General features: G+C 34.1%; 1 protein-coding gene across 1 annotated transcript; it reads right to left on the bottom strand.

Annotated features, from left to right (window-relative positions):
* Positions 1-952: 952 nt before the first annotated feature.
* Positions 953-2,901, bottom strand: LOC127073496 (probable glycosyltransferase At3g42180). Its single transcript, XM_051014653.1, has 4 exons — positions 2,612-2,901; positions 2,366-2,526; positions 1,836-2,202; positions 953-1,696 (listed from the first exon to the last, which is right to left on the bottom strand). The coding sequence occupies exons 1-4, from the start codon at positions 2,837-2,839 to the stop codon at positions 1,028-1,030; spliced, it is 1,425 nt and encodes a 474-aa protein (XP_050870610.1). The 5' UTR covers positions 2,840-2,901; the 3' UTR covers positions 953-1,027.
* Positions 2,902-15,657: the final 12,756 nt, after the last annotated feature.

The raw sequence follows: 15,657 nt of genomic DNA, 5'->3' as shown, positions 1-15,657 counted from the left end.
TAGTTTGATTATTAGTCCTTGTGAGTTCGATATCTTTTAAAACTACACGATAGATTGTGCACCTGCAGTTAGTAATCCGACAGACTTATATAATCGCACGACCACTTGTTGTAAAATTCTTAAGTTTAATTCACACCAAGGAATTTGATGTGTGGGGACAAAGAACAATGACAACTAAAATAAATGCCCTTTAGCAAAAATAAGTCTTCAATGCAATAAGACATTGATTTAACTTGACAGAAGAAGATAAAAGAAGACAAGAAATACAAAAACTTGTGGGAGAGATTGTTGAGATTCAATTGTGAGTGGTTAAGTCCCACATCGACTAGAAATGGAGGAAGTGTTGAGTTTATAAGATAAAGGACCCATACTCCTAATGTCTTAAGTTTTTGGGTGGATATGTGATGTAAATATCTCTTGGATCCTGAACGTTTAGCCCATTGATACTTCTGGCGTTTCGCTCCTCAGACTCCCCAACAAGTGGTATCAGAGCCTGGTGAGACTCAGTGGAGAAGCGGAAGTGGATCCTAGTGTGGATCAAGACTAATGATGTGACTGACTCGCACTTTTAGGAAAGATTGTTGTGATTCAAAGTGTGAGTGGTTAAGTCACACATCGACTAGAAATAGAAGAAAATATTGGATTTACAAGAGAAATGACCCATAACCCTAATACCTTATGGTTTTAGGTGGATATGTGGTATCAGATCTCTTAAATTAAGTTTAATCCATTGATATTTCTGACACTCCTCAAACAAATATTTCTTTACCTTCTTTAGAGTCTTTATAACTGTAAATTTCTATAAATAAAATCACTCAAAATTAAAGAAATTCAATTCAATATTTCATTTATGTGATGAGTATTACAAAGAGGGAACATCTAGATCAGATATCTCCTATCAATTTTCTCATTTTTATAACATATTAACCACTAACAATTACTATTAGAAAAACATGGGAGGCTTCGAGTTACACAACCAAAAATAGTTAACAACTTCTTAAGCACTTCTATGTAGAAACAACATTTTTTATGGTGAATCTATGAGTCTGAAATTAAGCCTTCTAAGCCAAATTGAATGAAGTATCATATGCATCACATCAAAAGGCTTAGCAGGCCTATTCATAACAAAATGCTTTTGAACTTTCTTAACATTCATATGCAACTTCATGTACTTATTTTTTGAAACACTTTGTAATATAGTCTTAATCTCTGATATTTTCTCCACAGAAATCTCTACTGAAAACTCACTCCAATTCAACACATCATTGAAAGGCAAAGAATAATTCTTAGAAATAATGACAGGCACACAACCAGCATTAATTGCTTCCACAATTCTTGGACTAGCCACTTCATATCCACTTGGACACAAACAAAATTTGCTTAGTCCCATTAACTGTGTATAGTTTTGACCCTTTGGAAGATACTCATGAACTTGAATTTGTGTATCTTTGTCTTTCCAATGGTTTAGTAACAGTTTTCTAATGTCACCATGGGCTCCACCAGAAAAGAAGGCTAATATAGTTCGGTTTATTGGGCTTTGGCCCAGATTTGGTGGGCCTAGTTTTCCAGCAGGTAAGTACACTTCAGGAATGGAAACATCTCTTTTGGGCTTGAATCCTTCAGAAGTGTTGGCATTGCATAGGACTCTTGTGAAGCTTTTGAAGAGATCTGGATTTGCATCTGAAATTTCTGGTGCCTGCATGAAATTTTAAAAAATGAATAAAATGTCAGTGTCACTTTCATACACAGACACCGACATGGACACATCTTTTTTCAGTGATATCGGTGCTTAGAGGTTAAATGAAGTGACAAGAAAATTTGCATGGATACATTACCCAATCATGGCAAGAAAGAAGAAAATGATCAGCACCATTGCTTCTGTTCCAATAAGGATACTTATCTGCAACAACATTTATATAATCCTCCACCAATCTTTGAAGCCGGTCGCGTTTGAAATCCTTTTTGGAAACAATAGGCTTATAAACATATTGAACCACATTTGCTACACTCAAGGGAAGAAAGAAAATGTGTGCATCATTAGGGTTCTTAGCCTTAAAGGGACTCTTTTTGCTATTGTCTATTTCATCAATGAATTGTCCTTCAATTGCATATATGTTGTTCACTGGCCCATCATGTACTATTGGTTGTTCCCCTTCTTTGTATACCCAAATTTTTAGTCTCTTCACCATCTCCACGTGGCTTCTAATTTTCATATTTTTATGGACAAAATAAAACAAGGACTTGTTAGCAATATATAACTGTTATTTCAACCGCATTTGGAGGTTACACTGTAACCGCAATTTTAAACCATGATTATGATGAGTAAAGAAGATGAAAGTTAACTTCGGAATCTTTCGAACTTAACTGATGAAAAGCATATGGATTTCTGTAGATGGACTCTTTCGAGACAAAGATATTATGCTTCTGTGAAGTACTACTGTAATTCCTTGACAGAATTGCGTTTCGAATCGAGGCTCGAGCTTCTGCTAAACTTTCTTCAACTCTATCCAAGCTAGTCATAATTTTCTGCATGCAACAAAAATGAAGAAATAAAAAAGCTGGATAAACAAAAACTTGAGCTGAAACTTTTCTTCATGATTAATAATAGTACCTTAATGCTACCGTTTGTTTTATGTTCAAAGCTTCTATATGCAGAGTTTGCAAGTAACTGATGATGAGGTTTAATTATTACTTGTGTTATGTTGTTAGTATCTTCTATGGTAGGAAGAAAGAAAGGAAAAACGAAGAAGGAGCTAAGATGGTATCCTTTGTGGAGAAGAATGAGGAAAAAGAATGGAAGCAACAACAAAGATGCTGTGAAGAATCGAAAGGCTTCCATGGCATGACAGTTTCTATGGTGCAGGTTGAATGAATATGTACCTTCATATTTAAGGTAATGAAGTCATGTGAGGATGTCTAAGAAGTTGCAAACCTAAGCTATTGTTGTAAGACTATTCAACAAAGTTTTAGTATTAGGTGTTCGTGAGGTTGAAGGCATGTATTATCATCCTCAAAAGTAGAGCTTGTGTAGTTGTTAATAGATTTACAACCTTGCACATGGATGTGAAGTTAGGACATTTATTTTTGTGCCGGTTTAAAAGGAAATTCTACTTTAACCACTTGAGAATTGAGATACAAGAAAGAGGGATATAATACACATAGTTAAAAAAATATCTATTTTAAGAATAATGTTAATTTGTATTTTAGGGATATAAATTAAGAATTAAATAAAGAAATATTATCTTGAAAATTGTGTATTGATTATAATGAAAGTATAAAATTAATTTTTTAATTGATATTTCCAATAAAAACTTTCTATAAGTGAGTTTGTTAACTTGTGCCCCTAAAGACAGAAGTTAACATTACCTTATTTTAAAATTCAATCTTGGTTTAATAAAAACTTTTTTTTTTAATTTAAATGTAACTCAATTTAACTCATTAGCTTCAATCACAAAAAAAAATATTTTTTTTATTAAACTTTTAAATTATGTCTGAAGCGTCGATAGATTATCTTTGCCTTATCAAAAGTTATCCTTCAAATTTTTAAATTCGTATCGAGACTCCACGTCAATTTTGTTGAATTGTTTTATTGGTATTAATGATGACTCTTCTTCTTTAGATTTAGCGGGTGAATTTTTCCATTGCAAGATTGAAACCTTTTCATTAAAATACCAAGGACTTCCTATGAGTGCTAACCATTGCCTTGAGTTTTCCTCTCAATAGTGTTATATCTAAAATGTTATTTACCTGACTTAATAGGTATGTTAGCCTAAATGGAGATTTATTTTGCTAAATTCGGTTCTTAATTCAATTCTGATTTTATATATCTTGTTTCTTTAGATGCCTGATAAGGTTTAGAAGAAGATTGTGAGGATTTAGATGAGATTCTTGTGGGGAGGGTGAGGTGAATCTAAGATACCGTAAGTTTATTGGTTTGGTGTTCGTAAACCTAAATGGTGGCGCGGATTGGGAGTTTGGGATTTTTGCTTGGTTAATTTGATTTTGCTAGGTAAGTGGCATTAAAGGCTTTTTTTTCTCAAACTAGTGGATTATAGATATCCTTATTGTTGGGTATGAGTACCAAGTGGTTTCTTCTTTAAGGGGAGGTAGGTCTTCCAATCATCGTTATGTCCCATCTTGATGGAAAGGGATCTAAAGTAGGAGAGTCTACTAACTAGTTTATTAAAGGACTCCAAAGATTAGTCAGGTATGAAAGTCTTACTTCATTTTGGGATGATCCTTGGGTGAGGACTATTCTTCTTATAGAGGGATTTGAGAGACTTTATCTTAGCAATCATCATCATGGTAGAAGGAACAGTGAGGTAGTAGTGTTAGAGGGTGGTTTGGTTAGCTAGAATTTTTGTTGGAGTGGATATCTTTCTCTGTTTATGAGTTTGAGTTAGTGGATATGTTCTTCCATGTCCTTCAACATATTATTCTGTTGTAAGAGAGTGATTGTTAGTGGTGGATAGTAGCTAAAGATGGGATCTACTCATTAGCTTTGGTCTACAGCTCCATTATCAAGGCAAAAATTTATTCTTTTCTTCCTTTAAATAGGATAGATTGGGTTCTCTCTCATATTTGAATTAGTTGGGCTTTGTCCAGGGTGATAGTCTTCTCTTGTCAACTCCTTCTTAACAAGTTTTATTATAGAGAGAATTTATTTAGCGTGAGGTCCTTTTGGATTCATATGGGGGTTTGTTGTTGTTTCTGTGGGGCTTTAGTAGAGTCAGAATCTCATTTGTTTATCACTTGCCAGGTGGTTTTGACCCTGTGGTATATGATTTTTAGGTGGCTAGGTTGGTTTTTCGTCATCCTAAATGATATTATGTCTCTTTTTGAGATTTCATACCTTAGACGTGTTTCCTAAAGTTGGCATGATTATAGTTTGGCATGCAGTGGTATGGTCTATTTGGAAGTCCCCGAAAATTTTGGTTTTTTTCAGGTACATCTGCTGATGAGAAGCCCTTGGAAGACATGAGCATTATTCTGGCCCAGAAATATTACCATGGGAAGTTCTTGAACTATTCTTACCCTTTCTCTGGTTAAATGGAGAAACATATCATGTATTTGAATCAATAGCGGTTTTGAGTGTCTTAGTTCTTACTTGGGTTGCAATTTGTCATCACCTTTCTTTTTCGAGGATTATACCCTGAAATATTTTTAGCCTTGTTACTAGGCTTTAGCAGCTGCCTCTTTGTGGATATGAGTTGACTATGGTTTTCTCTACTTATTAGTTGGTCTACTAGTTGGCTCTTTGAGAGGGCTATTTTAACACCCTAAATCCCGACTCTTAAGGTGAAAGAGAAAATTCACAACTTAGGTTGCTATTCTAAACACAACATGCAACTTCATGCAACTCAAGCAAAATATATGCATGCATGATCATGTATAGTAACAGGCATACAACTCAAGCAATCATCAAAATCATCATAAAAAATCATCATAAAGAAATCATCATCAAAAATAGGTTGCACTCTTGAACCAAGTTTTCCAATAATAGGCCTCCATGTAATCCCACCAAATTACTAATTTCAAAAATATAAAATTTTCAATAAACATGCCTCATTGTATTCTCACCGAAGTACAAATTTCAAGAATATAATTTTACCAATAAACAAGCCTCGCTTTAATCCCACCTGATTACTTATCTAAAAAATATAAATTTGCCAATAAATAGGCTTCGCTGTAATCCCACCAGATTATTTATCTCAAAAATATAATTTAAAAATAATCATTTTACATGTCAAATAGAGTAAAAGGTTACTAAAAAAAATCATTTAACAACTCTAAAATCATCAAAATTACTCAAAAAAATCTCTAAATTTATTATATTCTTCGTAGTTCAACAGAGTTCACAAAAAGCTCAAAAACAGCTCAACAACATCTCTTAACTATCAACATGACCTTAGAGTACCCAAAAGGAGTCTAAAGTGTTCAAAAGTACTATAAGGGTAACTCTTCACAAGTGATAACTCTACTAGCTCTAAGGGCTGACAGTTTAACTCTGATTACTCCAAAATGACCAAAAGGTTACCCAAAAGCTCTCTAATGTTAAAGTTTGCTAAAAAAATCAGCGAAAAACTCCATGAACTCGAAAACTGTTTAAAATGCCCCGAACAGCCTGAACACATCGTTAGGCCCGAAGTCGTCGAAGTCGACCATCATCCGGCTGCCTCTGCGATGGACCACTCCGCTGCAACCGCTGACCCGCGGTATGGCTCCGAATGTCGCCCTCGCGGCGCGACCCGCCGCTGAAGCACCCGCTGAGTGGTTCTCCATCGCCGAGCGCACCACCGTCAACCTGCAGTGTGACTTTTGGCGCCGCCCGACCTCCTCCTTCGATTTGCGACTCCCATCCTCCGCAGCCGACCCGCGGCACGGCTCCTACACCTCTGATCGTTGTTGTCGCTACGATTCGTCGCAGACCCCGCCTCCCCCCCCCAAAAAAAATCTGATTTTCCGATTTTTTTCCAAAAATGTCGATTTTTCAATTTTCGTGAAACAATCCAATTTTTAAAAAAAAGTTTCTGACCTTTTGGAAAAATCAAAGAAAAATATTGATCATTAAATTTTTGGGAATAGACCAAAAACACATACATCAAAATATCCCAATTTTCACAGTAACTCACCACTCTCTTACAATACATCTCATGTTAACACATGTTATAACAATGAAACACAACGATTTAAGGTGACCATAGGGGATTTATCTTAAATCCCATTAGGTCACCTAGAGTAACCCACAAAAACTAAGTTATTTATCGATCGATGCCAATTCGGTTTTGCTCAAATCCTATTTGGCCAAATATATTACAGAAAGAAAATAGAGTATAAACCCTGGCGCTGATGGGAGGGTAAGGACCCCTCACCGTCTTGGCTGCTTATGATCGATCACCCATCAGTAACGAAACACCCCCCCCCCCCATTAACTTAGAATTGCATAATTTCTTAAGCTTTTGACTTTGGCTTCTCGTCCTAGTTATCCCTCTTCCAATCCTTGGTTGCCTCTTCTCTCCAAATGTTCTAATTTCACGTACTATAAAACCTAGTCTCCACCAAACTTGACTATTTAGTCAACCTAATTTTATACTCTTAAATATTACATTATGGCCCTAACTTTCCCAAATGCCACCACTTCACTTTATATTCTCAAAATTTTTAGTTTCCACCTAAACTATTAAAATTCCTATTTTTTAATTATTTTAATTAACTAAAATTATTTAAATATCTCTAATAATTTAAATAAATGTTATTTTATTTTTCCTCTTTCAACTCTATAATTCCAGTAATTATAAAATGACCAAAATACTCATAAAATCCTCAAAACCCCAAAATAGCGCATATAACACAAATAAACACTTTAATAATTAAATAAAGTATTAATTTAAATATTGGGGTGTTATAACTCTCCCCCACTTAAAAATATTTCCCCCCTAAAAAATTACCTGGTGAAAACAAATCCAGATAAGATTCCTTCATCTGACTCTTCAGCTCCCACATCATGCTACCCCTAGTGGACCCCTTTTAAAACAAGCTTCACAAGAGAAATATCTTTACTCATGAGTTGTTTCACTTCTCGATTCTCAATCCTCATGGGGGACGCCTCGACAATCAAGTTATCCCCCACATAGATACACTTGGTATGATAAATCTATTCTCAAGCAGATCTTCTAATTGACTCTTCAGTCCACACAATTCTGCTTGAGACATTATAAAAGGTGCAATTGACACTGGTCTAGTACCAATTACTAAATCTATGGTGAACTCAGTCTCACATCACAGAGGCAGTAACCAATATCTTTTAGAAAAACATCAGGAATTCACAGATCACCGACATATCACTAGCACCGACATCATTCTCCACTCTTAAAGAAGCAAACATCATAAGTACCTGATCATTCTCCCTCAAAGATATCTCAACTTGAACGACATACATGAATCTCGAATCCATACCCTCCTAGGGTTCGAGAAACAACACAACCTCGTCCAAAAAACATGCACTCTTGCAATCAACGAACCAACCATCCACACCTAAAGCATCTCAGTGAAGCATAAGTGTCTCCCTCAATTGTTTCAATCCCGCTTCTGCTGGCAAGGGTTAGAAAATAAATGAGTACCGACAGTGTTTCACACATGTCGCATACTAGGATACAAATAAAAAAATCACAAAACCTGGTCGGACGGACCAATCAGGATCTGATACTAATATGTAATACCCTAAACCTCGGTGCTTAAGATAAAAGAGAACATTCACAACTTAAGATGCTACTCCAAACACAACATGCAACTTCATGAATATTTTGTAAATTTTGTAGTGGATCTTAAAATACCACATAGCATTAAAATAATTGTTTAAAGGAAAATACTCAAAGGAAATAAACTCTAACATCAATTCAAAATAAATAATATGCCCCCTCCCCAATGGTAGAGATCATAGCAATTAGACCAACTAAATAAATATAAGCCATAAAATAATGAAGTAAAGCTCCAAGACCATCTTTCAACTCACAAGCAACTACTCCTATTGAGTACCTGATTATCTGTGCTCTAGAGGAACACAGATGCCACAACAATAAAGATGAGTGAGAATACACCTTACAAATATTAACAGTGAAAGTTAATAGTAGGATGGTAAACGTAAACGACAACAACAATAAGTATAATCTTATCACAAAACAGAATCACAATTCAATTTATAATGCAAATGAAACGAGCCTCAATGTAATCCCACCAGATTACTTATCTCAAAAATATAATTTTATCAATAAACTGGCCACACTATAATCCCACCAGATTACTTATCTAAAAAATGTAGTTTAAAAATATTCATTTTACACCTCAAATAGAGTAACGTTATGTTATTACTCAACAACTCTAAAATCATCAAAATTACTCAAAAAAATCTCAAAATTTTATTATATTCTTTGTAACTCAATAGAGTTCACAAAAAACTCAAAAACAACCCAACAACATCTCTTAACTCTCATCATGACCTTAGAGTGTCCAAAAGTACTCTAAAATGTTCAAAAGTGCTCTTAGGGCAACTCTTCATAGATGATAACTCTACTAACTCTAAGGGATGGCAGTTTAACTGTAATTATTCTAAAATGACCCTAAGGTTACCCAAAAGGTCATTAATGTCAAAGTTTTCTCAAAAATCAGTGAAAATCTCCCTGAAATGCTTTGACCTGTCACCGGGCTCAAAATTGTTGCCCCGACCACCCTCTTACCGCCGCCGCCGCAGTACCATCGTAGACGTCGACCCGTGGTGCGACCCTCAAATGTAGATCACACCGATGACGTTCGGGGTGGCCCGCCGCTACGACACCCAACGCACGACTTACCTCTACCACATATGTTGACCCAACGCACGACTTACCTTTGCCATCATCGTTGATCCGCCGCACGTCTCCGTTTACTGTTGTGACCCGATTTCGTTGTCGGCGCAGCTCTCCGGCAAGCGACTTTGACCCCCCCCCCCCCCCCCCCCCCCCCCACCCAAAAAATATCTGATTTTTTGTTTTTTTTTCAAAAATGTCAATTTTTTCGATTTTCGTGAAATAGTCCAATTTTCAAAAACAAAAGTTTTTGACCTTTTAGAAAAATCAGGGAAAAATATCGATAGTGAAATTTCTAGGAATAGACCAAAAACATAGACATCAAAATATCCTAATTTTCATAGTAACTTACCACAATTCTGACACACTACATCTCATGTTAACACATGTTATAAGTAATACAACAATGTACATTCTCATTAATAACAAATCATTTACGGTGATCATAGAAGATTTATCCTAAACCCCTGTGGTCACCAAGAGTAACATAAAGAAACTAAGTTATTTATCGTTCGATGTCAATAGGGTTTTGCCCAAACCCTAGTTGTCCAAACATATTACAGAAAGAAAACATAGTATAAAATCTGGCGCTGATGGGGGTAATGATCCCTCACCATCCTGGTTGCCTATGATCACCCATCAACAAAGAAATTCCCCCTTACCTTAGAATTGCATAATCTCTTAAGCTTTTGACTATATCTTCTCCTCCTAACTATCCCTCTTCCAATCTCTTGGTTGCCTCTTCTCTCCAAATGTTCTAATTTCACGCACGGTAAAATCTAGCCTCCACCAAAACTCATTATTTATTTAAGCTAATTTTATACTCTTAAATATTACACGATGACCCTAACTTTCCCTAATCCCACCACTTCACTTTATATTTTCAATATTTTTAGTTTCCATCCAAATTTTTAAAATTCCTATTTTATTTATTTAAATAAATAAAATTTTAAATTAAATAAAATTTTAATAAATTTTCTCTAAAATGTGAATTATTTTTAATAATTTTATATTATTTAATTATTATTAAATAATCAAAATTATTTAAATATCCCTAGTAATTTAAATAAATCTTATTTTATTTTTCTCAAATTCCGCTAATTATAAAATTATCAAAAAAAATTTAAAACACTCAAAACTCTGAAATAGTGCAGATGATACAAATAAATCAAATCAATTTTGATTATAAAATTATAGATTGAAAGATGAATTTAACCCTTAAAATTTAAATAAATTAAATAATAGATTATGCCAAACTCAATCGCCTTCAGTTAAATATTTTCAAGAACTTTTCAAGTGAAACTAAATCTTAACAATATCTCACAATTTTGCAGAATGGGTGGAAAATACTATAATAAGAAGTCAAGAAGCCAAGCGGAAATTCAATGTACGGACATATGTATTGAAATGCCCGAATATTACTAACTCAATCATTAAAAGTGGCAGAATGAGCCAATTAAAAATCAATTAGTCACAAAGTACTAGCTTGTTGTTCCTTTCTTTCAAGGAGTGAATGAACCTTACATCAAAAAAGAAAAGAAAAAGGGAGTGAATACGAATACACCTTATATCAAAACAAAGAAAAGTTAATGCATCCATTGTAGCTGCCAAAACATGTCAACGCCTCAACGTAGAATGCGGCAATAGAAAAGCGTAATGAATGCATGGGGTTCAAAATTCAAATATCTCTTGGATCACACATTTATATTGGCGTGTGAGCATTGAACATTGAAATCCAACCTCCTCGAATGGTGAAGAGATCCATGATCTTGATATAGTAGTTGTCAAATCTTATCATTTGATTTTGCAAACGTTTAGCACTGAAGTACCCCCTACACTAGTATATAGTAAATACTCCATCTATTATAAGGAAGGAGTACTTGTTATTTTAAAAGGAAAGTAACAATATCACGAGTCAAAAACAATCTTACGAGTTAGTCTCGTTAGAAATCTCGTCTAATAAAATAGAATTTACTACTCCCTCCGTTTCTTTTTAAGTGTCGTTTTAGCATAAAGCTCTCCAACCAAGATAAATGAATTGTTATAATTTTTTTCCCATTGTACCCTCATTTTAATCCACCATATACTTTCTCTTTCTAAATAAAATTCATTAATATAAGTACTCATTAAATTATTTACTTCAAATAACTAATTCCATAATTTTCTCCACATAACTCTCTCTCTTCCGTTGCATTTTTCAACTACTCCTAAATTTTTGGAATTAATATTGCTTGCTATAGGAATACGTATTGCTTGCATTTTCATTACTGCCTGCTTTCATTATGGAAAATATAAAGTTGAGTTATTTAAATAGTAAGGGTATAATTGACAAATTGTAACATTAAAACATCAAAACGACACTTAAATAGGAACAAAAAAAAATCTTCTAAAACGACACTTAAAAAGAAACGGAGGGAGTATTATAAATAATATATTTTATAACACCCTTTTCACCATTTTAGTAGAAAATTGGTATATATTTTCAGAATGCTTCATGATTTTTTTTAAAAATAATATATATTCTCTCGGATATTGAATATAACAAAATGAAAAATAATCCAAGACATGCTTCGAATCCCAACAAAAATAATTTAAGTGTTATTTCTTTTTTATTTATTTATTAATTAATTAATCTATTCCTTCAATTTTTTAATAATCAAGGGGTTAGATTTTCTTATAAAAATATTCTTTAATTAAATTTTATCCTAAACCTAACCGCATCAATCTCGTATACATCATTCTTTACGATGGATCGCAAACCTGAAAAAATCTTCATGGTTGTGTGTTGTATGTTGTACTTCTAACACCATCCTTGTACAAAACATTTTTTTAACTTTTGCAATTCATCTTACATAATGAATTAATGATGTTTTTATGTTGTTGTTATTGTTGTTTGTTGTTGTTGTTGTTTTCACCTCTCTTACAAGGTCATTGTTATATTTTGGAACAACCTTCATATGTTGTCAATCAAAGAGAACAATCCATGATTTATTGGTTTCCTCAATTGATAACATTGAGAAATTTATTCGTAAACATACTGTATATTTCACACAAAGAAAGTGGTGAGTGGTAAAAAATTGAAAGAAAAAAAATATTATATGTTATTTTCAATTTTTCACCATTTACCATTTTTTTCTGCAAGTAATGTATTACCTCGATTTTAATATAAAATCCAACTAGTTTGTTTTATTTTTTAATTAATATTGAAATAACATTTTTCATGGATTTTTAAAAAGAATAGAGGGGTATAGTTACTCAGTTAACCAACAACGAATCTATGCCCAACGTTCATAATGTAACAACGCCAAAGATATTGCCAACACATCAATCCACCAGAAATCCTCTATATACAATAAAAACGCGAACATCGTCATTATATATCTTGGACACTATCTTGTAAAAATCAAACATTTATAATGAAAACGTTTTCCATGAAAACATTAAAAATGAAAGCTTGGAATAGATCTCTGAGATGGATTGCAAGTGCAACAAAATTTGTTGTAAGGTTGATGTTCTTACATAATATCTTAACTTTTTACTTGAATTTTATGTTATATATCTAACGTTATTTATGTTATATCAGAATCTGGAAGCATTCAAACCATTCAGCCTGAAAAGCATTGAGTAAATTTGGATTTATTCAAAGTGACGATGATGAATCAAATTTGTCAAAAATTTGTACTTGCAGATTGAAACCAAAACAATGTAACATTAGAAACTTTGAATTTAATATTATGTATAATTTAATTATTCTTATTAAAAAAATGATTTAATATTTATTGTAAACAATGAAATTTAATATTTAGTGTAAACATTTGAATTTATATTTTAAAAACAAATTTGTCTTCGGTTTTTGACAAAAACTGAGAGGTATGTGACGGTAGTTTTGAAAATATAAATATGTTGATCTTGGGGATCGAACTCATGATCATTTCAACTATCTCCTCGGTTATTCTAAAATCGAGGAGTATAAGGAAGAGTTTTCATGACGTCATTCGTTACCTCGCTTGTGTAACGGAGGTTATATCCTCTTCTTATTCGAGGTGGGATGGATTATTTGTAGTAGTGATCGAACTAAGGCAATTGATAGACCAGATTGATTATATCAGCTAAAAACTAATATGGAAATAATATTTGAATTGAGATACGAAAGATAATGTATTTATGGCTCAATATGAGTATTATGGCTCGGAGTTTGACAATCAAGTTTGATTGTCAATTACCATTAAGAGATCACACTGATAAGGAAAAACTATATTAAATGGAATTTGATAGGCCTTAGTATAGTTTGATTTAAAATTATTATATAAGAGGGCACAAGGAAAAAAAGATACATAATTCATAGAGTAGACATTCAATCAAGAGACGACATTGACTTTATTGTCCATCATTAGTAGAGTAATCACTGATGTATTTTTACGAGTACACTTGACACCCATCGTGGGGCTAGATAAAACTAAGTTGCCATAGCAAAGATGCTAGTCGATATATATGAGTTGCATCGCCAAAAGAAAGCATTACAAGAGAATAATTGTGACATACAACAACATGCAAAGCTAGAATTGATACACACACACACACACACATACACACACACACACACACACACACATATATATATATATATATATATATATATATATGTGTGTGTGTGTGTGTGTGTGTATGTGTGTGTGTGTGTGTGTGTGTGTGTGTGTGTGTGTGTGTGTGTGAGAGAGAGAGAGAGAGAGAGAGAGAGAGAGAGAGAGCGTGGGGACACACATGTCTGTGTGTGCGTGAGTGCAAGTATGTATTTTTTTGGCCCGATTAGATGGCCCAACAGCGGAGGTCCAGAGAATGCAACAACCACTAAGTCACTCGCGGATTAGAAGTATTATCTTGGGTTAGAGCATATGCGATCCTAATCCAACATCCATCTAACGACTCTCATGGCCTAGAGATCGAAACAATCCATCAATTCACTCAAGGAGTAAGAGTATTTCCCTGGATTATATTGCAGGTGGTCCTAATCCAAGATCTATCCAATGGCTCCCTGCATCTTATGCCTGGAGATTAGTAAGTTTTTTAACTACTCTAATATATAAAGAGGTAGTGCTCCATTTTCCAGGTACAAAATTCAAAATTCATTCACTCATCTTACTCACATAGTGACTTGAGCGTTGGAGTGCTAACCTTGTCGGTCAGCCTCTCTCCTAGTGTACCGGAAGCTCAAGTCCACCGTTGCAACCCGTAACCTCCGATATTTGATCAATTTTGGTTCCCTAGCAGAACAATGGTGTATTCAGTGGGAATCAATATTTGATTCCCGCAATTTTCCACAATTGAATACTCACTTCTCGATTCACGGAACTAGAGCTTTTCAACCTAGAAATTTGGATATCCTTAAATCCATCCACAACTCTTTTGTTCTTGATCTACTTTGATCATAATTCTATTCCCATTCTCATCTTTTTAAATCTCTGTCCTCTAGATCTTATAACAATTGCGAGTTCTAAAGACACTCGCTTTGATACTCTATGTGAGGGAGTCACTACTGCTAAAGCTGCAAGAGATACACTGTCTTCTCCTTAAAGCGGTGTTGATCAATTCATCACTAATACTTCACCATATTAAGATCTCGTTCATCTTTTCCCATTTAACTGATCCACTCCACAATTCCATCAAGGTGAACCGTTGTTCAGGCCTACAGCAGCACCGATGGTATCAAGACAAGATACACTTCATGGATTCATGTTGTTACAAGCCTAATCCTTTTGAAAGGTGAACGTCTGTGTCAAACTAGCTGAACGTAGGAATGGAAGAACATTAAGGAGAATGGGCGGATTAAATAAATTTGTGAGCCATAAATCATTTGTTTCTCAAATCGTGAACCAGGACACCTTACAACCCTTAAAAGACCTAATTGAAACAAGGTCTATTTTGAAAGCATATTGCATTAGAATTTGTGTTGAAACTGACTCCTAATTGTTTTGTTAGTATCACTATGACATTTGTAACTAGTGATCCATTCACTATATGTCATCTTTTCAGTGAATAGACTTGAATTTTAAAACTGACATAAACATAACATTAGAATTATCATCTTCAAAATAAATAGTTTTAATTGTGATTGAGCATTGATATCAAGAGCATTTTCACAACGAACATGACTTGAGAAGTTTCAGTCACCCGAAGAGGCAAATTTCCTAAGGACTCGGATGAGAAAAGGCCATCCTTTCAGATTGATCTCACCAAGGGGGAAGACATCTGAGAACTCCGTTGAGCAGGCCACTTCAAGATCTAGTTAGTATGGGATGATCACGTAAAGATTAGGAAA

This window comes from Lathyrus oleraceus, chromosome 4, assembly GCF_024323335.1.
Source record: "Lathyrus oleraceus cultivar Zhongwan6 chromosome 4, CAAS_Psat_ZW6_1.0, whole genome shotgun sequence".
NCBI classification, from domain to species: domain Eukaryota; kingdom Viridiplantae; phylum Streptophyta; class Magnoliopsida; order Fabales; family Fabaceae; genus Lathyrus; species Lathyrus oleraceus.
The sequence above is the reverse complement of the archived record's forward strand: the minus strand, read 5'-3'. Positions and strand labels throughout refer to the sequence as shown.